Raw genomic sequence first — 21,446 nt, 5'->3', positions numbered from 1 at the left:
ACTTACGAGGTTCTCTCTGTACTGCAAAGATTAGTAATTTCTACAAAATATTGCTCACATTATCAAGACTTAATGAAACAGTTCAGAAAGATATTGTGAAAATCACCTGTCAAGCAGATCTCTATTTCTGCAACCCTCAGGAAAACCCAGCTGGCAAATGGCCAAACTATTATGTTTGTGGAGGCCAGATGCCCTCCTCTGTAAATGGAAGGCCTTTCTGAGTAAATCACCCTTTGTACAACTTATTTCTTTGGTAAGAGTATGACGCTTCTATCTTTCCCAATGTCTCCAGTCTCAATAACAGTTTCTAAAAGCTTCACAATGAAAGTTTTGAGACCTGATTTCCATCTGGTGACCATCAGCTTTAATGATGCTCACTCAGGTATTCATCCAACAAAACTTTATTCCTATAGAGTTCCAACAGTTATGAATATCAAGCCTCAGACTGCAAATTGCTACCCCACCGGCATTAATGAGCACACATCCACACACGGGCACGTCCACTGAAATCACTGGCAGAGCAGAAGGGTAGAGGAAGCAGAAAATCTCGCTGGAAGGACCTAGAACACAAGTGGTAGGACAGTGCCCACAAGAAGGCAGGGGCTGAAGGGGCTGTGGTGGGTGAGGGAGCACAGCTAGACCCATGCGCCTAGCTGAGGTTGAAGCTCGGGAGGTAAATTTTCATATACTTGTACTTTCTCCACTACTCAGAGGTCTACTTCCACAAATTTATATTGTAACTTCACATACTTATTTTGGAATCGTTTATAAAAGAGAACAGGTTTCCTTTCTTCTTCTTTGAAAGCTTTTTTCCAAAGAAAATTATTAATTTAGTAATATTGCTAAATGATTATTCTGTTGTTATTAAAATTACTATTTTAATAACAATACAGGCTCTGGAATTCTTCTGTCTTTGAGTCCCTGCTCTGCCACTTACCTGCTGTGGGTCCTGAAACAAGCTACTGAAACTCTCTGAGCCTTTATGGATCTGTAAATTGGAGATGATAGGGACTTCCCTGGTGGTCCAGTGGTTAAGACTCTGCACTCTCAATGCAAGGGGAATGGGTTCGATCCCTGGTTGGGGAACTAAGATGTCGCATGCTGCACGGCGCAGACAAAAAAAAAAAAAAAATTGTAAATGATAATAGTAATCACGTCAGAACTCTATTCTGAGGGTTGAACGGGAAGTTCAAGTAAAGGGCTTCACTCAGTCCCCAAGAAGAAGTCACTATTCAGCCAACGTTACCTCCTTCCCTTAGTAATAGCAGTGTTTCTTTCCGGGAAAATACAGAATATACTTCCCTAGATGGTATCATATCTACTACTGAAATACCCTATTATGTTTTTCCTTCCATTTTCCTCAGTCTTCCCAAAACAGCAAGTATACACTTGGTTGTTCCATTTTAATGTTTGAAAACCATAGATTTATCCAGATGAAGTGATGAATTCTGTGAGCAGAAGGGATTCAGCAAAGGAACGAAGAATCACCTTCTGAGGCTGTGGCCCCTGGATTGGAGGGGGTACAATGTGAAGATGAATTTAAATGCTGGAATGGCTCTGCAAGAGAACTACACAATCTCCTTTTCAAGAAGCTACCAGTACAGGACAGTTTTATAACAATTTTACCAAGCCGAGGAACTGGGAATTGTTCCCCATGCGTTTTCAAGGCCCCCCCAAGGCCTGGTTGCTGAAGGCTTCAATCAATGTGAGGCTAGAGGATGTGAACTGTAGCCCAGATTTCATGCCACATAGCAGAGTAAGGCTTTCTTCCAGGAGTCTTTTCCATTGTTAACGTGTAAGAAACATTAATGAATTCCTATCTCAAATGTGCAGAAGCCTCGCACAAAGACAGAAGCAAGCCTGTCCTCTCCCTGCACTCTTCTAGCTCTGGATTAAGAAGGTACAACTTTCAGGGCTGCTGGGACAAGGGTCCCAATTCAAACCTTCAGTCTCTGCCCCCATTAAAATTTAAAACCAGATTCAACCCATCATAGAGTGGCACCAGAGGATTGCAATTTTATCCAGCATGATTTTTATTAGCCCTGCAATTTCTTAATGGGCTCCCCCGAGGGCTGGCTGGTAGAATCCTGCACTACCCGTCCAGATTTGCTACAGGCAGCTTAATAAACATGGCACCTGTCCTGTGACAATTGTCATAACCTCCGACCAGGGTGCAGAAGACAGAGCTAAAGGTTAGCAAAACCACCATTCAGGTGGCAGGGTGGGGAGGATGCTGGAAATTGTCATCTGAAGAAAACTACTGCTCCCTGGGTCTGCGGTTCCTCCAGCCCGGCCAGCGTTCCCAGGAGCCAAGCCGGCAGCTCGCCGCCTCCTGCAATCAGCACGTTTTACACATCTCATCAGTGTCACCACTCCTGACATCTCATTATGCACCAGAGGTGGAAGTGGACAGGTATGGAACACCCGAACTTTTCCTTTTCTTATTATTTCTGCAGCTCACCATGAAGCTGGGAGTTAATTAAGTCCTGTGGGACAATCAGTGTCTTTTTTGCTAGGTTAAATTACATTATATACAGATGCAAAAAAGAGAAGAAAAAAATAATCCCTCAACTCTTTCCTGCTTAATAGAGTACGTTAGAAATATGATGATTCCAAACTAGAAGGTGAAGTCGAAGGCTCCTTAGCATACAACGTTTCTAATGAAGTCATATGATGAATCCACCAGGGATCTCCTTCCTTAAGGATCTCAAAGCACTTTCAAAAACACTTTTAAAGAACTCCTTGCCTCAACTCTGAGAGAAAGTTGACTTGGGGGATGATAGTCAATCCTATAGTATAGGTAGGAAAATTCCCTCAATCAGACTGGAGGAGAAAACTTCCTTTGGATTTGTAAAATCCTAGACTGAGAAGAAACCTTCAGAGGTGACACAGGATCAGAGAATGTGAGGATGGGACCTTTCCTGAAAATGATCTAGTCCAAAATTTCCCAAAATGTTGCCCAGGCAGCCAATGGGTATTGCATGGAAGCAAGAAATAAGTACGATTCTTGTGAGCAGAGAGGTTTGGGAAAAGCTGAGTTCAACAGAATGAAACTACCTTCCCCTTAATGTGGACTTCGTGAGTGAGTCTGCAGCGTTTCCCAAATTTATTTGACCCCAGACCTTTTTTTCTAATGGGCCATTCTTTGTTACTAATTGCCCACAGAACCCACCTTGGAAGATGCTGCATTGGTCCCATTGCTCGTTACAGATGGAGAAACTGAGGTTCTCCCAAGGACTTGCCCAGAATCACACAGGTAGGTGACACCCAAGCTGGGAGGTAGGACCCAGGTCATCCACTCTCAGACCGACCGCTACCGGTTACCGTTGCCTCTCTGTAACTCACAGCACAGAATCACCTGTGCTTTCCTGTCCCTCAACGAAACATGGGGTGTCTCTCCATATTACCTTCAGCACACCCATCCTCAACCCTCTCTCAGCTGCAGCTTTCTGATGCCTCCTTTCCTGGGTTCCTGCCTCAGCACTGCCCTGTATCCACTTGCATCTGAGCTGTCAGTACTAACCTGGCGTCGGGCCACACTTCAGCCAGCGGTTCTGACTCTGATACCAGCCCTAAGGGATATTTCGTGAGACAAAGTGGCAGCTATGAAATTTACAAAGCCTCAAGCAGCCTTACATTTTCTCCTGGATTAAATCCACACTCCTTAGTTTGACACTCAAGACGGCTTATGTTTCCCAACCTTTATTTCCAGTGACTCCCTTCCCCATTAATTCCTTTCAAACTTTACACTCCAGCCAAATACAATTAATTATATAAAAACCATGTTTCCCCACTTCTGGGATTCTGTAACACTCGTCTCTTCACTAGTATACATTTTCTCCTTATCTCCCCTTATCCTTCAAATCCTCATAAATTTAGGCCCAGATAAAATGACACACCTTCCAGGGAATTTGTAGGTAATGATTTTTCCATCCAGAAGATTTCTTGGCCTTCGCTGATTTTCCATAGTAAAATATGAATACCTTTATTATCCCATTTATTACATTTTGCTTATACTACAGTTATTGGGGTTTTTATATCTCCCCTATTGAAGAGAACATTCCACACGGTAGGGGTTATTCATCTGTAGGATTAACCCAACCCTTTCAAAGTTTACCGAATTATTTTATCCAAGCCCTTCATAGTTTCAAAGTCTTCTGTCATCTTTCAGAACAACCATCTGACCATCCTGTACAGGGACTAATACAATGGCTGGCACCCTGGGGTTTCCCTGGCAGTCCAGTGGTTAAGACTCCACGCTTCCACTGCAGGGGGCACAGGTTTGATCCCTGGTCAGGGAACTAAGATCTCGCATGCTGCGCGGAGTGGCCAAAAAAAAAAAAAAAGGCTGGCACCCTGAGAGTGATCTGTAAGTGATATTTGAGAAGGGTTGAGGACAATAATCTTATTTTCCCAGTGTAAAAGTACCTTGCCCTCTCTGCTGGCCATATTGCTGTATTTGCTCGCTTTCTTAGTAAAAGTCATCATGTGGTGTCCAGTGCATAGTCATTGGTGTCAAGCAGAAACAGAACAAAATATATTTGCTTCTGCTTGGCCATGCATACTTTTCCCCTCTGGGAAGTAAAGAAGTTAAATGGCAGTGCTTTCAAGTGACTGGTACTGGAGCCGTGAGCCCAACAGTCCAGGTCCTTGCTTTTGACATTAATTCATGGAGGGGCCTTGGTCAGTTGACTCTGTCTACTCCACCCCGTGTATATATAGGTATTCATTACACAGGGATGCTGGGAGGATTAATTAATATTTGCCAAGCATTTGGAAGACCCATTATGAGAAACAAACACTATAACAGACCATTTCTTTCCCTAGATTGCTCTTTTCTTTGTTGTTAGAAGAAGGTTAGAACTGAATGATGAGCCATCCCCTTTGGGAGCTGGTACATCATAAAAACGACTACTGTCATTTTGAATCAGGAAGATGCACATCACAAAAGAAACACATAACTGGTTTTGAGGTCCTGCAGGCTACTGAAGGTATGTGTGTTTTATGTAGTCATGATGCTTTCTCATTTGCTTGTTTATTTGTTTGTTTCTTAAAGCAAACACTCTACGGAATTCTAAGGGAGGTTTACCAAACTCTTTGTTTCCTTTTCACTTAGCCAAATCTCTTATTGGCACCTTGTTCTCACCCCCATCAAAATTCCATGCAACAGCAATGCCTTAGATTATCACAAAGGACCAGTGAGGAGAATCAGAGGAAGAGGCCTTAGTTTAGAGCCATAAAGACAAAAGTGAAGCCATTATGGTCAAGTGTTGGCTGACCTTCCAATGTCTATTCCTCAGTTTCCCTTCATCAGTAGCCCTAAGATTTTCCTTCCAGGCATCACTGCTGTCATATTCTCACCCAGGTGCTGGGGGCTGGGATTGACTCTGTTCCAAGGTCCGCAATAACTGGCCAAAAACAGCCAGCAAATCCTATCACCCTGAGCACAAGGCAGTATGGTCACGAACAATGACTCGGTTTGGACCAATGAGTCATGAAGAGACATTTGTTGAGGGCTTCTGGAGAAGAAACTTCCTCCTTCTGAAACCATGCCCATAAAATACCCCTTTATTCACACGCAATGTAGATAGGGGAGCAAGTAGCCCTGGGCGCTACTGGCAACCATCTTTTGCCCACAGAGGAGGCAGCCTTAGGTTGAATCTGACCCCATGGAAGGCAGGGCAGAGACATGGAAAGAGCCAGCTCATGAGTGAGCACAGAACTATTGAGTCAGGCCATGCCTATGACTCCTGACTGAGCTTTTCTGTCCCATGAGCCATTCTGTGAGACACTTTATTAAGTCTACTTGAGTCGTGTTCTTTTTCCCTTGTGATTGAAATCTTCATAAGATTTTTTAAATAAAATTTAAAGAAAGAAATGAAAGAGCCTAAGTGTAATGGAAAAACGCCTATACATAGATTCTACAGGGCTATGGATATGCATATAGACTACAGTATAAATATATGCTCTGTTGGAACAAACTTTCTTCATACATAATGTTCCAGAGTGATTCTTAGGAGGAAATAAACAGAGATTCAGCACAGGTAGAGATGCCAGAAATAGCCACATCTCCCCCCAAACTCCCACAGTTTGCAACAACACTGCAAAAGAAGATGATTAATTTCTCGGCACTAGAAAATTCCACAGAGGATCTTCAGGGCATCGGGTGAGAATGGAAGCACACCATCAATGAAGGGGGAGGAAAGTGGGAATCCAGAGTCTGGTAAGGAGACTGGCTTTACCCCGCTAACTCCCATCAGGCCATAAGTTCTGCCTAATGGTCCCATCTCATAGTCCAGCTTGTCATCCTTGCACCAAGAACATAAACCAGGACATCATTCCATGTAGGACTCACAGAGAAGAATTAAAGGCATCATGTGGAATGCAGTGAATCAGCCACCAGGCTAAAGGTTAGATGGGGTCATTAGTCTATAGCTAGGACTGGCTAGATGACGTGCAGTAAAAAACAACCCCAAATCCTCATGGGCACAACACAAACTCCACTACAAATGTTGGCAAGTCTCCAGGATGGAATAGCTGTCCTCTATAAGCTGACACCACACTCTGGACCATTTAGTCATCACGGCAAAGGAAAAGAGAGGGCTGGAGAGTCGAGCCCTAGACATGAAGGGTTTCTACCCACACGCTAAGCAAGTGACGTGGCCCATCACACTTCAAAAAGGGGTGGGAGTGTGCCAAGCTTCCTAGGGCTCAAAACAGATGAGAACTGGATAGTGGAGGAGACTACCACAGAGGGAACTAACTGCAGAGCTGCTGTACGTTCTTAGTTAAAAGATACAGTTCTGGAAAATCAGTTAAATATCCGTTCATCTTGGGAGGTGACTAGCACTTCATTGTTAGGCACTTAGGCTTAACGACCAGCTCAGCCCTGCTTCCAAAAGCATCTCCCTCCAAAGGCACACACCCCTGAAGACAAACACTGAATAAAAGAGATGGTTTAAAGGGAAGAAAAGGAAGAAGGGAGAGAAAAGAAGAAAAAGGAAAAGAGGAGAGGGGAAGAAAGTGAGGGGAGGGGAAGGGAAGGGAAAAGGAGAAGGGAGAAAAGAAAGAAAAAGAAAAGGAAAGAAAAAAACCAAAAGGAGAAGAAAGGAAAGGAGAGAAAACAAAAGTCAAAAAGTGTTTGGGGATTTCAGTAATACAAGAAACAAAATCAATTAGGGAATAGAAAGTAGTTTCAAATTAGCCTCTAACTAGCTATACACATTATAAAGAAAATGTAAAATTTGTTGCATCACTGTATTGTACCAATTTTCTAGGAGAATCTCCTTAAACAGAAAGTAGGGATTAAATTAAGCAGTGGGGTTTTGCTTTTTTAACAGCCAAGGATCAGGGGCGTGAAAGCTAGTTTGTAGTCAGTAGAAGAATGAGTAGAGTGAGAGACCTGCAGAGACTTGGTCTTGTCAAATCAAGTAACATTCTTGAAGATGCCAGCTTGGATCACAGCACCTTTAACATAAGAAACCATCCCTAGCGCCAATGATAGTGAGGTAGTGAGTATGGGCACAAGGAAGGGGCTGGCTGCCCACCACGATACTTATCTGCATCCCTCCTTTCCCTTCCTACTTGTGATCTGTATCAGCTGCCTACATTTACTCACCACTCACTTATTCCTTAATCCCTCAAAATCTGGTTTTCCTCCCCAACAATACTGTCCTGCAGCCTCAAGCATCACTAAGGACCTTCTGATCACATTACCTTTTGATGTGCCTCATCACCCCTTCCTTCAATCTCTCCCCTCCCCTGGCTTCCACGACACTGCAGCAAGAGTTTTCAAAGATACTTTTAGCAACAGAAACCTTCTTTCAAATGAGATCTTGCTTGGAACTCCTACTGACTACCATAGCTTTATAGTAGACTTGAAATCGGGCAGAGTAAGTCATCAAAGTTTGTTCTTCTTTTTAAAGGTAGATTTGGCTATTCATTACATTTCCATAGAAATTTTTAATCGGCCTGGAAACTGCTACCAAAAAATAAAGTTGGGTTGTTTTATTGGAATTGCATTGTCTCTAAATATTAACTTAGGACTGACATCTCAACATTATTGAAAACTCCAATAATGGATCTCTTAATGTTTCCTCTGATTTGGATTCATTAAGCTTTTTGGATCTATGGGATTGTATTTTTCATCAAATTTGAAAAAATTTTGGCCATTATCTCATTAAATATTTTCCTATCCTTCCTACCTCCTCTTCCATTTCCATACCTCCTACCTACATAAGCAACCCTGAGCCCCAGCCTCCGATGGCTCCCCCCAGGGAGACTGCTTCTCTCTGCCTGAGGCCTCTTTCCCTGGAATAGTGTTCCCAGACAGAAAGCTGCTCTCCTTGTGTGTTTCCCTTCTCTCAAGGATCACAGCCTTGTGCCGTCTATTATCCAAAGCCTGAAATATATTCCAACTAGTTTCACAGTTGTGTACAGCAGGAGGGTAAGCCTAAAATCATCACTCTCTCATGGCCAAAACCAGAAGTCTGTCCATTCACATTTAAGAGCAACGCAGTAAAAATCTAAGTGGACCATCTGTATAAGCGGGATGTCATGAGGCTTCCAAATGTCCAAATCTGTGGGTCTTTACTCTGGTTTAATTGCTCCAGAAAAGTATCTTTTAGTCTCCTTTCTGGAAAGAATAGAACATGAATTGCCAGGATGCTGGAGCTGGGGGCAAAGGACAGAATTTCGTGCGGGGTCGGGGGAGGTTGACCTCTCTTAAAAGAGTAACCAGATCTTCCAGTCATCTTCGAGATTCTCCATCCCCTCCTCCCCTGTGCTTGATATCAGGCACCTAATTAATACAATCTGTCCGTAAATTATGCCCCTGCTTCCTGGAGGAAGGAGTAGGAAAGAGATGTCAGCTTGGGTGCACCAATAGCAAGGTCCTGGGCTCTAGACACTCTTTATTGAGGATTTCAAACAACCCCTTCCTGCCTCATGACCGTTTCCTGGTACCTAAATTTCTCTAAATCCAAAGCTCTTCTAGGGCCCAGTAGAGCAAACTGCCTTGCTTTTTATCTAAATGTCCCTTTGCAGGAACTTAATTTTGGCTTTCCTCCTCCCCATGAAGTCATCCGCATTCTCCCATATACTTTCCATCTTCACATAATGCTGGGCATGTGCTACAAAAATCTCATTTTATCAAAAAGGGAGGTTTATGCCTCTGTTTCTTGTCCTCTTTTTATTATATCTACTTGAAACAGGAGGTTCCTGCCTCAGTTTGGCTAAGAGTTCATTGTTAACTACATTAAGCTTCACAGCCATATTTTCAACAATTTTTACTCCGGTTTTGCTATTTTCAGGTTCTTTGTTCATTACTGTTTCTTGTTTCTCATATCATCTTCATCCTTGGATTCATTTTATGGTTTGCCAGAGCATGTGATTTTTCAGAGCGTGCACGGGGGTGATAAACGTTCTGAATTTTGTATAGCATACATGTCTTTATTCTGTTTCTGTTCCAAATAGTATTTGACAGGGTATAGGATTCTAGGTTTAAAATCATCTCCCAGATAACTTTAATAGCACTGTTTCCAACTTCTTTTTCTACTGATATGGCAGATCAGATGTTCAGAGAAACCTCTTCAAGTTATCACAACTGAAATTACTAGGTGAAACATCTGGATGAGTGGAGGGAAAGTAAAGGGATTCCTTCAAGGCAGAAATGAGGAGAATGCTGCTTTCCCTGCCCTTTTCTTCCTTCTTTCCCTGAGTCTGTCCTGGAGTTTCAGAGTTGCCTTGGGTTTGGCCAAGTTTAACAAAGACCCTAATACTCACAAAGGACCATACCCATCTCCTGTCCCCAAGCAAATAATCCCCTTTTTGCTTTGTGAGCTGCTCTTAAGACTTTGTCTTGAGAGCCACAGAGCCACCACTCTGAGTACACAGGGACAGAGAAAAAGAAAGGGAGAGGGAAATGGCCCTAGTAGTTCTCCCAAGCAATCGTTTCTTCAGTTACCCTGATATCTGCCCTATATGACTCTCAAGTTTGGAATTTCTCCTGGAGCTCCATTGAAAAGTATAGCTGACTCTTTCTATCCATTTTCTCTAAACTGGCTTTGCATTGTGTTTATTCTGCTGTGATTTCTCTACCCATCCAACCCAATCCACTCTTTATCCTTCAGAAATCCCTCTAAACCTCTGGCTGTCTTATGGCACCTTATTGTGTTTTCCAGCACTCTTAGATTTTTGCTTTTTCCAATATCTTTTCTCTTGTTTCATGTACCACGGCGATACATAGTAGGTATAATCAATGTCTTCTGAAGAAGAGACAAATGCACCTGTGCTAAAATGGAAAGATGACCATGATGCATTCACTCATTCATAAATCCATTCGTCCATTCAATAATTTTTAACAGGATCTGCTGTGTATTAGGCATAGTTCTAAGCTTTGGGAAACAACAGTGACAAAACAAAATTCTTCTTTTCAAGGAGCTGATACCCTAGAGTGTCAATAGGTTTTTTAAAAATACAAGTTGAAGAACAACATTAATGATGCAATAACATCTTTGTGTGCAAATGAGTGTATGTACATCAGTGTGTGTGTGTGTGTGTGTGTGTGTGTCTCCTTTCAGATAGAATCTTCAGGGGATGGAATTGGAGAAGCAACATGTGAGAAGGCTTCTTTTAACTGCCTTTATTTGTATTTCTAAATTGTTCATTTGTACAACTGATTCAGGCTCTGTTCTAGGCAGTTGGGATACACCAGCAAACAAAGCAGGTAAACATTTCTGCCTTCCTGGAGATCATGTTCTAGCAAGAAAAGTCAGATGCAAAACAATAAACGTAATAAATTAGTATCTTACATAATATATTAGCAGGTGATAAGGACTATGGAAAAAATAAAACAGACTAAGGAAAATTGTAGGTGTGATATATGGAGTGAACAGCACTGGGTTGTAACTTTAAGTAGCGTGGTAAAAGTAGACTTCATTGAGGAAGTAACACTTCAGCAAAAAGTTAAAACAGAGGGTTGTACTTGAAAAGGGATGGGGAAAGATGCTCAACATTGCTAATTATTAGAGAAACACAAATCAAAACTACAATGAGGTATCACCTCACACCAGTCAGAATGGCTATCATCAAAAAGTCTACAAATAATAAATGCTGAAGAGGGTATGGAGAATGGAGGAACACTTCTACACTGTTGGTGGGAATGTAAATTGGTGCAACCACTATGGAGAACAGTATGGAGGTTCCTTAAAAACTAAAAATAGTAGAGTTGCCATATGATCCAGTGACCCCACTCCTAGGCATATATCTGGAAAAGATGAAACTTGAATTTGAAAAGACACATGCACCCCAACGTTCACAGCAGCACTATTCACAATAGCCAAGACGTGGAAGCAACCTAAATGTCCATCGACAAATACCACTTATATGTGGAATCTAAAAAATAACACAAATGAACTTGTTTACAAAACAGAAACAGACTCACAGACATAGAAAACAAACTTATGGTTACCAAAGGGGAAGGAGGGAGGGAGAAGGATAAATTAGGAGTTTGGGATTCGCAGATACACACTACTAAATATAAAATAGATAAGTACAAGGATTTACGGGGAACTATATTATCTTGTAATAACCTATAATGGAAAAGAATCTGAAAAAGAATATATATATACATACATATGTGTGTGTGTGTGTGTGTGTGTATAACCAAATCACTTTGCTGTACACCTGAAACTAACACAATATTGTAAATCAACTATACTTCAATTTAAAAAAGAAAAAGAGACAGTATTTTAAACAGAAGACAGTATTTTAAGGAGGAGACAGTATTTTAAGCAGAAGGAAGAGCAGATGCAAAAGTTTCAGTGTGGAAGTGAGCCTGGCGTGTTCCAGGAACAGCAGGGAGCTGCTGGGCCTGGACAGACCAGGTACAGGTGACAGAAACAAGAGGTGAAGCCAAAGAGGAGTTGGAGGTGGGAAGCTGGTGCAGAGAATGGCCCTTTAGATAAGAGTAAGGACTTGCTTTTATTGAGAGAGAATTTGGGAGCCACGGAAAGGTTTTGAGAGGAGTGTAATTACCTGACATATTTGGAAAGGGTCACTGGGGCTCCATTAGAATAGACTGAAAGGGGAGGCAGAGGGAGAGGCAGGGAGACCAGCTCTGTAATCATCAGTAGATGATGGCGGAGGTGACAGCCGTAGACTTGCTACAAAGCAGTCAGATGAAAGGTACAGACAACAGAATTTCCTGATGGGTCTGACATGGGATTCGGAAGATCAAGGATGCCTCCACGGCCTGAGCAACTGAAAAGCTGCCATCAACTCAGTTCAGGACTATGGTGGGGGGAAGAGGCGCTAGGGGAGAGCAGCAGTGGAGATCAGGAGTTCAACTCAGAACCTGTTAGACTTGAGATGCCATTTCGGTATCCAAGTGAAGATGCCAGGAGGCAATGAAGTCCTGGAATCGAAAGTTCAGGAAACAGTTCTGGGCTGGAGATTACAATTCTGGAATCAAGAGCATGGATATATAGATATAGATATATAGATATATTTCAAACATCTGAAAAGACCACTGGGAAAACTGACCCATAATTTTCCCACCTCCCACACTGAATTTTCAATCTCTCTGAACACTTTGCTGAACACAAGTTATCGAGTGCTGACTATTGCATGTGCCCCCTACCCTCCACTCCCTCTGCCACTTCCCTCCTTCGATTACCTCTCACCCATCTCCCCTCGGTTTCCCAGGGCGTCCCACACCCAGCTACCAGACCAGTGTGACTAAAGCACGCCTGGGATCTGGCAGTAACTCCTTGAGGACTACTTGTCACCTGATGAATTAAAGGACAAAACGCTGAACCTGCCATCACAATCTCATCCTAGCCCATCTTTCCAAACCTACGACTCACTAGTCCCCCTCATATACACCATGCTCTTCACACTATTCCTGTGGGCTCTTGCCTCAGTGCCTTGTGCATCCTGGTTTTGCCACCAAAAATACCTTTCCTCTGCATCCCCACCTGCCTGAACCCTGCCCATCCTTCCTGGCATAATACAAATGCTACCTACTTACCTTCAGTTGACTGCCCCATCTGAAGGTAACCTTTCCCACCTCTGACCCTCCACTCTAGGGTAGGGGGAAGAGCATGGCATGGGCAACAGTTCCCAAAGTGAGGGCAGCAGGACGGATACCAGCCCCCAAAGAAATTTTGGGAATAAAGGGCTCTGTGGACAAACAAGTTCAGGTAATACTCCACACTACAGCCCTCTCCTAGAATTTTACATTATATATTCATATACTGAATGCTCTCAATAAACATATATATATATGTTTTATATATATATATATATATATATATATATATTTAACCCAACTTTCATAAATGTATTTGAGTTTAGAACCCTTTTATCCCAGAATACTTATTAACTTTTTATGGAACTAGTGTTCCAAGGTTCTCACATAATACTTGGACCTAGAGACCAGAACTCTAGTCCTGATAAAGCACCTGGCAGTGTTGGTTCTTCCCAGGCCCAGAAAAGGCAATTGTGTACCTAAGGTCCCCAGACTTCCCAGCATCTATGGGACAACCATACATCCCAGGACTGGAGTTTCCTAGGCACTGACATTAGCCTAGTAGGTTTAGACACATGCCCCTCTGGTTCCTAAAGATTAATTGGCTTATTTCCTCCACAATGACTTATGGCTGCATGGGTTATGATGCCAAGTTACAGCTGTGTCATTTATCAGGTCACCTCTCTTTATGGACCTCAGTTAACTCATCCCTTGCTGAGGCACTGGTCGGATGGTGTCCAACATTATATCCAACTGTGATGAACTGACTCTTCATGTCCTTCTTTGAACCTCACCTACCTCCATACACGACCTGTCTTCCCTACTGTCCCATAAAGTGGGGTCTCTTTCCACATTTTTTTTTTCTCTTTCATAGTAGAGGACCTTGAACGTGATTGGAACTCAATAAATACATGCTGTATAAACATTTAAAGATGACAGACATTTAAGGCCCCCAAAAACCTCAAAATTAGTCTTTGAGATGATGGGAAATTCAATGAAATCTGAGAAGTGCAATGATCTGGTCAAAGCAGCAAGCACTACGGAGAAATGATCCCATATCATTTTCTAGCACTGAGACTAGCAAATGAGCATGGACAAGAGCAACCAACATTGGACATTTACTGTGTGTGAGGTGCAGTTCACAGCGGCTCACATGCTAGAATCCTCATACCAACCCTACTTGGGGGGGTGGGGTACCATTATTCTCCCCACTTTACAGATGAGAAAACTGATGCACAGAGGGGCTAAGTTGCCTGAAGTCCCCCAGGGAGCAACTGATGTATTCCAGTCCCAGCAGTCCAGCTCAAAGCCCACCCCTAACCCCTGTGCTACCTGCCTCTCCCTCCCTGTCACCGGCATTTGCTCAGATGTGCGCCCTAACAACCCAGCTTATTATTCCCCAGGTGGAAACTGAAGCCCGGAAAGCCTTAAAGAATGCTCAGTGTCCCACAGCTAGTCTTCAGCCCACAGCTCTCTTTCTACAATTCGATGCTAATTCAGCAGCCTCGCTCACTACAGTAAACCTTTGAGACATCACTGCCAGCCAACTGCTGAGAAGGGGCACGGGCATGAAGAGGAGGCTGTGATTAGGGGACCATAGTGCTGCAGATAAAGAATTAAAGCTATCAGTACACTGAAAGGAAGAGGTGAATTTGGCAGGGGGGGACACAATGAAGGAAGAAGCAACAGCCCTGTGCAACTACCTGAAGGTTTGGGAAAGGGGTGTGAAAAGCCTGGGAGGTAATAGGATGGACAGGGAGACCCCGGGGGAGGGGGGGGGGATGGAAAGGCAGACAGGGAACAGCTTAGAAAGGACAGAAAAATCACGTTATTTGTAACTACATGTTTTTTCAGCACCAGCCTAAAAGTTATAGAAAAACAGGCCTCGCGAACCCAGGAGGTACAGTTTGGGATTGCAAAGGTTTCATCGGAGCAGCATTCATGTGAGGGTCTCCGATAGCATGTGGCACTTAATAGGCGCTCAATAAACGTTTGTTCCAATAAAAGAGACAAAAGAGGGAAATCTGAGGATCGCTTTCATAAAGAGAAAGACACCTAAGGGAGTAGGTGCTCAATAAATATTATTTTTTATCTGTGTACCATGAGAAGCCTGGAGAGTTGTAAAAGATTATCTGATACATTTCCAAAGAGTCCTTTGCCTCTGATTTCAATTTTCGAAAATTCCCTGGGAGGCTGTGGAATCTCCCACAAGGGACTTTTAAGGACACATTCTTACAAAACCCACTTGGAGGGGTGGCTAAGATGATTTAAAAATGGATGGGTGAGGGCTTCCCTGGTGGCGCAGTGGTTGAGAATCTGTCTGCCGATGCAGGGGACACGGGTTCGAGCCCTGGTCTGGGAAGATCCCACATGCCGCGGAGCGGCTAGGCCCGTGAGCCACAACTACTGAGCCTGCGCGTCTGGAGCCTGTGCTCTGCAACGAGAGGCCACGATAGTGAGAGGCCCGCGCACCGCGATGAAGAGTGGCCCCCGCTTGCCGCAACTGGAGAAGGCCCTTGCACAGAAACGGAGACCCAACACAAGCCAAAAATAAAATAAATAAATAATTAATTAATTAAAAAAAAAAAAAATGTTCTCCTTATAAAAAAAAAAAAAAAAAAAAAAAATGGATGGGTGAGGTAGGGAGGCTGGACCAGATGACCCCGCAGACCTTTTCCCTATTCGGTCCTAATTTCCACGGCATCCCCTCAGAAGTAGAAGTTTCCACTCTGCTCTACTTGGCACAGAGATGAATGGGATGGACCAGGAGACACTGCCATCCCACCAACTGAGGATGGCTGAGTGATTTGGAAACCTTCCAGAAGGGCCTGGTTAAATTGTAGGCCATTTATTTCACGGAGAAATAAACCACTGAGAGCTTCTTTCAAACATGCTCACGGAAAGCAGGACAAAATGCTGAGATTATCTGTTCAGAATTTGCTTTAAAAGAGCCCAGGCAGCACTCATTTATTTTTGAGAAAATATATGATTAACCATAGTTAACTATGAATTCAGATGCTGTGCATTAGACCAGCTCCTCAAAGTTTGAGAGCATTTAATATTATATATCGCTGCCATTTGGGCTAAATTGTTTTTTTAATGTACACAATATTACAAATTTAATTTGAGCTGTTTGAATCAGTCTGTAAAAAAGATTTGATTATACCTGAGTGTTCTGGCCCCAGCTTTTCTGTATCTCAGTAATCTTGGCGGTAATTGGCTGATTAGGCGTCTCACACTCCATCTTTGCCTCAGTTTCCATGGTAATGGTACAGGAGCTATTATAGATGAGAACTTCATCTCTTTCCACTTTAGGGCTGAAACGAGAGGGGAGGTTAAATGGGGTGTCATCAATCTTAATGAAATGCAATTATTTTTACTCTTATTAATCATTGCAAGCCATTAGCTTGTGGCAACTACAGGCCACCATTTGTCAAATTTTGCAAATTTCTGTAATTTTGTATCCATTCTTTTATTGTTTATTTGTTTTCCCTTTATCTGCACACCCTGCGATGAAAATGCACATGGTAAATATCTTTCACTGAGGCCTTTCTCTTTTCCAGCTCTATCAGGAACATTAGCAAAAGCTTCTCCAAACCCAACCAAAGAAGCAATGCACAGATAATACTTCCAGTTCCAAAAATGGAAGCAAATGTTGGGAAAAAAATTTTTTTTTCTTTTCCCCTTCCCTCTTCCTGTTCTTACACTCAGTGATGGGGGAGTGAATTGCCTGAATCCCCCCAGGGCAGATGGAGAAATTGGAAAACCCACACGACTGGCTAACTGGTCCCTAATTCCAACTGTGAAAAAATGAGCTCATTTAGGCTTTCAATTCCCTCTCCCCAGCTGATGGCAATGAGGCTCTGTTGCTAGCAGTGGAACATTAACTTAGTAAATTAATTAAACTTACTTAACCGCCCAGACTAAGGAGATTCGATATATGTGCCAGTTATACTACCAGCCACTTGCTTTAAAAGTCCTCTTGCTTTAAGGAGAGAAACCAGACTGGATTTAAAATGAAAAACTGCAGTGTAGCATTACTGAATGTCTAAAAATATGTGGTCCAGAGGAGAGGAGAGCATGGAGTTTGCAGGGTATGGCCCCCAACAGGTGTGATATTTACTCAAGAATAATCCTGGCTTTAGGCATTATTGCAACTAGCTCCAAGATTATTAGTTATAATAATGCATGATGTTTTACACTTTTTAACAGTTTCATATGTATGATCTCATTTCAGCCGGTAAATTAGGTAGAGGCATAAAAAATGTAACTGAAAGAGATCTGGGGATTTGCATAAAGTCAAACACAAAAATAAGGCAACTCCAAGATGAGAATCCAAGGGGTCCCATCTCCTAGAGCAGTACTCCCAAGTTTTGAGATGCTGATGGGACATCACCACGAAGTTGGCATATCCCACGGGAAGACAAGGATTGGTGATGAAAAGGGCAAAAGGTCACTGCTTGAGAAACTATAACTCATGTCCAACTAGAACATCTTTTTTCAAATCAATGTCGAAATGGTTTCTCCCACACTTTGCTAGAAATAATGAACAGAATAACTATCACATCTACTTCATCTCATCTTCATGCTAAAACATTCCCAGCTCCATATCCACCCAAGACATGACTTCCATACTCACTGTCTTCTAGACCTACTGTAGATTGTCAATATGTTAATACTGTGCAGCCCAGTTTGGCTGACCATTGAGGCTGTGGTCTCCCTTTATCGAAGCCCTCCCCACCATGGCACCTAATACTGCGTTCGTTTTGTAGCCCCTAAGCTTAAATTAAGATGGTGGTGAACTCAAAGTCTCAGAGCCACAATTACCTGAGGATTTCACCATGCTGCATTTGTTCAGCCGATTTTCTGAGAAGCATTATAATGCAGAAGTGAGGCTTGAAAGCCAACCAGCTAGATTCGAATCCCCAAGCAGATATTTACCATCCATCTGACATTGTTGAAGACATGACTCTCTAAGCTTTGTTTTCCACGTTTATAAAATGAAGTTACTAATCATAAAGACCCTCTTTTTTTTTTTAAATTTATTTATTTATTTATTTATTTTTGCTGTGTTGGGTCTTAGTTTCTGTGCGAGGGCTTTCTCTAGTTGCGGCAAGCGGGGGCCACTCTTCATCGCGGTGCGCGGGCCTCTCACTATCGCGGCCTCTCTTGCTGCGGAGCACAGGCTCCATCCGCGCAGGCTCAGTAGTTGTGGCTCACGGGCCCAGCCGCTCCGCGGCATGTGGGATCCTCCCAGACCAGGGCTCGAACCCATATCCCCTGCATTGGCAGGCAGATTCTCAACCACTGCGCCACCAGGGAAGCCCCAAGACCCTCTTTTAAAGAGGTGTTTGGGGGATGGAGCAAAATGAAGCCTACAAAATGACCTGTCCAGAATCTGGTGCAAGGAAGTGTCCGATAAAGTCAGTTCTTGTTATAGTTTTAGGTGGTAGTGACATAGGTGGTATTATTGTTGAAATGTCAATGTGGGAATTTACACTCATTGTTGTTACGGGTCGTCTCACTGATGTGGACCCATTGCTCAAATACATTTTGAATCTGAGCCTGTAATGTAGCTACACATCCATTTAGCTAAGCCATCGTCCAGGGGTAGACAAAGCCACAGGATAAACACGGCATTTGCTCCTGGAGTGTCAGTTGCATGCAAAGATTCAGAAAAGCAAAGCAAAGTAATTTAACTTTCAAATTAAAATGTAATATTTAGATACCTATGGAAATATGATGAAGTAGAATGCAAAATTCACATGGACTTTTCAAATAAAACACCTGACTTCAACTTGATGCTGTGATAGGGTACCTTGGGCTTTGCAGCTAGAACCTTTCTTTTGCTACTGGGGGGCGGTGTGTAGGAGGGTTGCTAAAATAGTTTAAGAAGCTCTCCATCACCATTGCCATCATAAATCTCTTATAAAGCCATCAGAAAGGAAATGAAGTTGGTTTTCCACACCATCTCGTTCCTTGTGAATCGGTTCCCAGATTGCTACTCCCATTTCTGAAGGCTCACAAGCCATCTGATGAATAATTCATTCTGGAATTTTGTCAGGGATAATGTAAACTTAGTTGTCTGCCTTTCCAGAATTCCCTTTTTTTGCTTCTTAGGCAAGGGAAAGAATATTTGCCTGTCACCTCTCTCTGTTCTGTGCTCCCCCCTCATGTTCATTTCCAACTGTGGATCTTCACTCATATGAGCAGGTTTTTTATACTCACTATACGATGATCTAAGATACTGACTTGAACTCAAGGGAAGGAGTGACCTTTACAACCTTTCTTGATCATGGGCTTCCACCTCCTAACAAGACTTCTTCTGCCCTTTCTAGGTTCTTCATCAGCAAAGGTTAGGGTAAAATGAGGTAAGTCACCCTGCCCTCTTTTCATCTGCCTGTAGCAATGCCCACCAGTTCACAGTGGATTGTTCCATTTTGCTAGTGACTCCAGAAACACAGTATATATCACCTGCCATTGGAAGGTCACTCCAGCTGACCGAGTCCTGAAAAAATTAAACAAAGCCTGTTTCTTCAGCAAGTCCTCTAACAGCTGGTCCCCCAGTAGAAGACCCTGCTGATATCTGTCGATGCTGTAACAAGGGTCGCTGTGGCTTTCCAGGCCGTTCCTGGAGGAGACAGTCTGTTCCCTGCATTCGTAGGCACACGACAGAAGAAGCAGATGTCACAGTGGGGTCACTGATCTTCCCAGGAAAGACTAGTGACCATGGTATAGAAGGGTCCACCTCCTTCCCACCTCTGTGATGTCAGGCGTAGGCCTGGCCACCATGGCATCCCTGACTCTGCCTTGCATTGTCCTGTGTTTCCAGGCTGCTTCCCACCCTGTGTGCCCTGCTTCCCAATAAAAGAAGAAAGTGAAAACAAATCATGTTCTTTTTGCTCTGAAAGAGTTAAAATCCTTTTCTGCTGGCTTAGACTTTTTCACAACCTTTAGCTCATATTTCTTTTCTTTTTTGGCCCTGATTATATGACTAGACATTTTTTTCATTAAAAAGCCATCATCAAGACGAGCAGAGACACCAGGATGTCAAAAATGGACTAACATTTGCAAAATTTCAAAGTTTCTTAATAATTACTATGTCATGTTTTCTTCCACAATCATCCTACAAATTAAGGAGCACAGTTGGCCAGATTTAACTATAGACATATATGTACATAGAGAAATACACAGATATAGATGATACGGATGTGCATGCACACACACATGCACACAAATATTTATTTTGAGGGAATGTGGTAAGAATATTTGGTCCAAATGGTGGCAGAGAGAGTTCTAGAACCTAAGTTTCCTGAGTCCCAATCTATTGCTCTTTCAGTCGGTCCAATCATATCCAAAAGTAAGCAGATATTCTCCTTGGATGCACTCTCTATGGTAGGCAGTAAAAACACATGCCGTCATTCTGTCTCCCTCACTTAACCTGAAATTGCTTCCTATGTCTCAAATCTCCTGGACCCACACAGCCCGGCCAAGGCTCTGTTACTGATGCCGACAGTACAGCACCATGCTGAGTACACTGTGAGTCAGAAGCCTTGGGTTCCAGCCCTGATACTGCCGGGGCTTGACTGTGTGACTTTAGAAAGATACTTAGTCTGTTCTTAGAATAGAATCCAAACTCCTTACTATGGCCTTTGAGGCCTTAATACCTCCCCGAGCTCTTCTCAAGCCACTTTTCCTCCTTCTTACCCTACTCCTGCCCTTCTGACCTCTGACAGTTCATGAAACTTGATGGGTCCTTTGCACTTGCTGCCCCCACTGCCTGACTCTCCATAATGACACTTGTCCTTAGCTCAGCTTAAAAGGCACTTCTTCAGAGAAACCTCCTCTGAGCCGATCCAGTGATCCCACACCTGGGCATATATCTAGAGAAAACTATAATTCAAAAAGATACATGCACGCCAGGCGGGGTGGGGGTGGTGGTGGGATGAATTGGGAGATTGGGATTGACATATATACACTAATATGTATAAAATGGATAACTAATAAGAACCTGCTGTATAAAAATATAAGTAAAATAAAATTCAAAAAAAATGTAAAAAAATATAAAAATAAATAAATGAGTATCTTTCCCTTGGGGGAAAAAAAAAAAGATACATGCACTCCAATGTTCATTGCAGCACTATTTACAATAGCCAAGACATGGAAGCAACCTAAATGTCCATTGACAGATGAATGGATAAAGAAGATGTGAGATATATACACACACACACACACACACACACACACACACACACACACACACACACAGTGGAATATTACCCAACCATAAAAAAGAATGAAATAATGCCATTTGTAGCAACATAGATGGACCTACAGATTATCATACTAAGCGAAGTAAGCCCGATAGAGAAAGACAAATATCATTTGATATCACTACCTCACTACCTACTGTGTA

The 21,446-nt window shown here is 42.8% G+C and overlaps 1 protein-coding gene across 18 annotated transcripts in view; it reads right to left on the bottom strand.

Moving 5' to 3' along the window:
• The window catches only part of PKHD1 (PKHD1 ciliary IPT domain containing fibrocystin/polyductin), a 471,129-nt gene that overhangs the window by 368,750 nt on the left and 80,933 nt on the right, over positions 1–21,446 (bottom strand). For all 18 annotated transcript variants that reach the window (XM_059938510.1, XM_059938512.1, XM_059938518.1 and 15 more), the window contains one exon: positions 16,197–16,347. In XM_059938510.1, the coding sequence (XP_059794493.1) occupies positions 16,197–16,347 (151 nt within the window). The remainder of the gene's footprint in view (positions 1–16,196; positions 16,348–21,446) is intronic.

The sequence above is a fragment of the Balaenoptera ricei genome, chromosome 11 (genome assembly GCF_028023285.1).
Source record: "Balaenoptera ricei isolate mBalRic1 chromosome 11, mBalRic1.hap2, whole genome shotgun sequence".
NCBI lineage: Eukaryota > Metazoa > Chordata > Mammalia > Artiodactyla > Balaenopteridae > Balaenoptera > Balaenoptera ricei.
The sequence above is the reverse complement of the archived record's forward strand: the minus strand, read 5'-3'. Positions and strand labels throughout refer to the sequence as shown.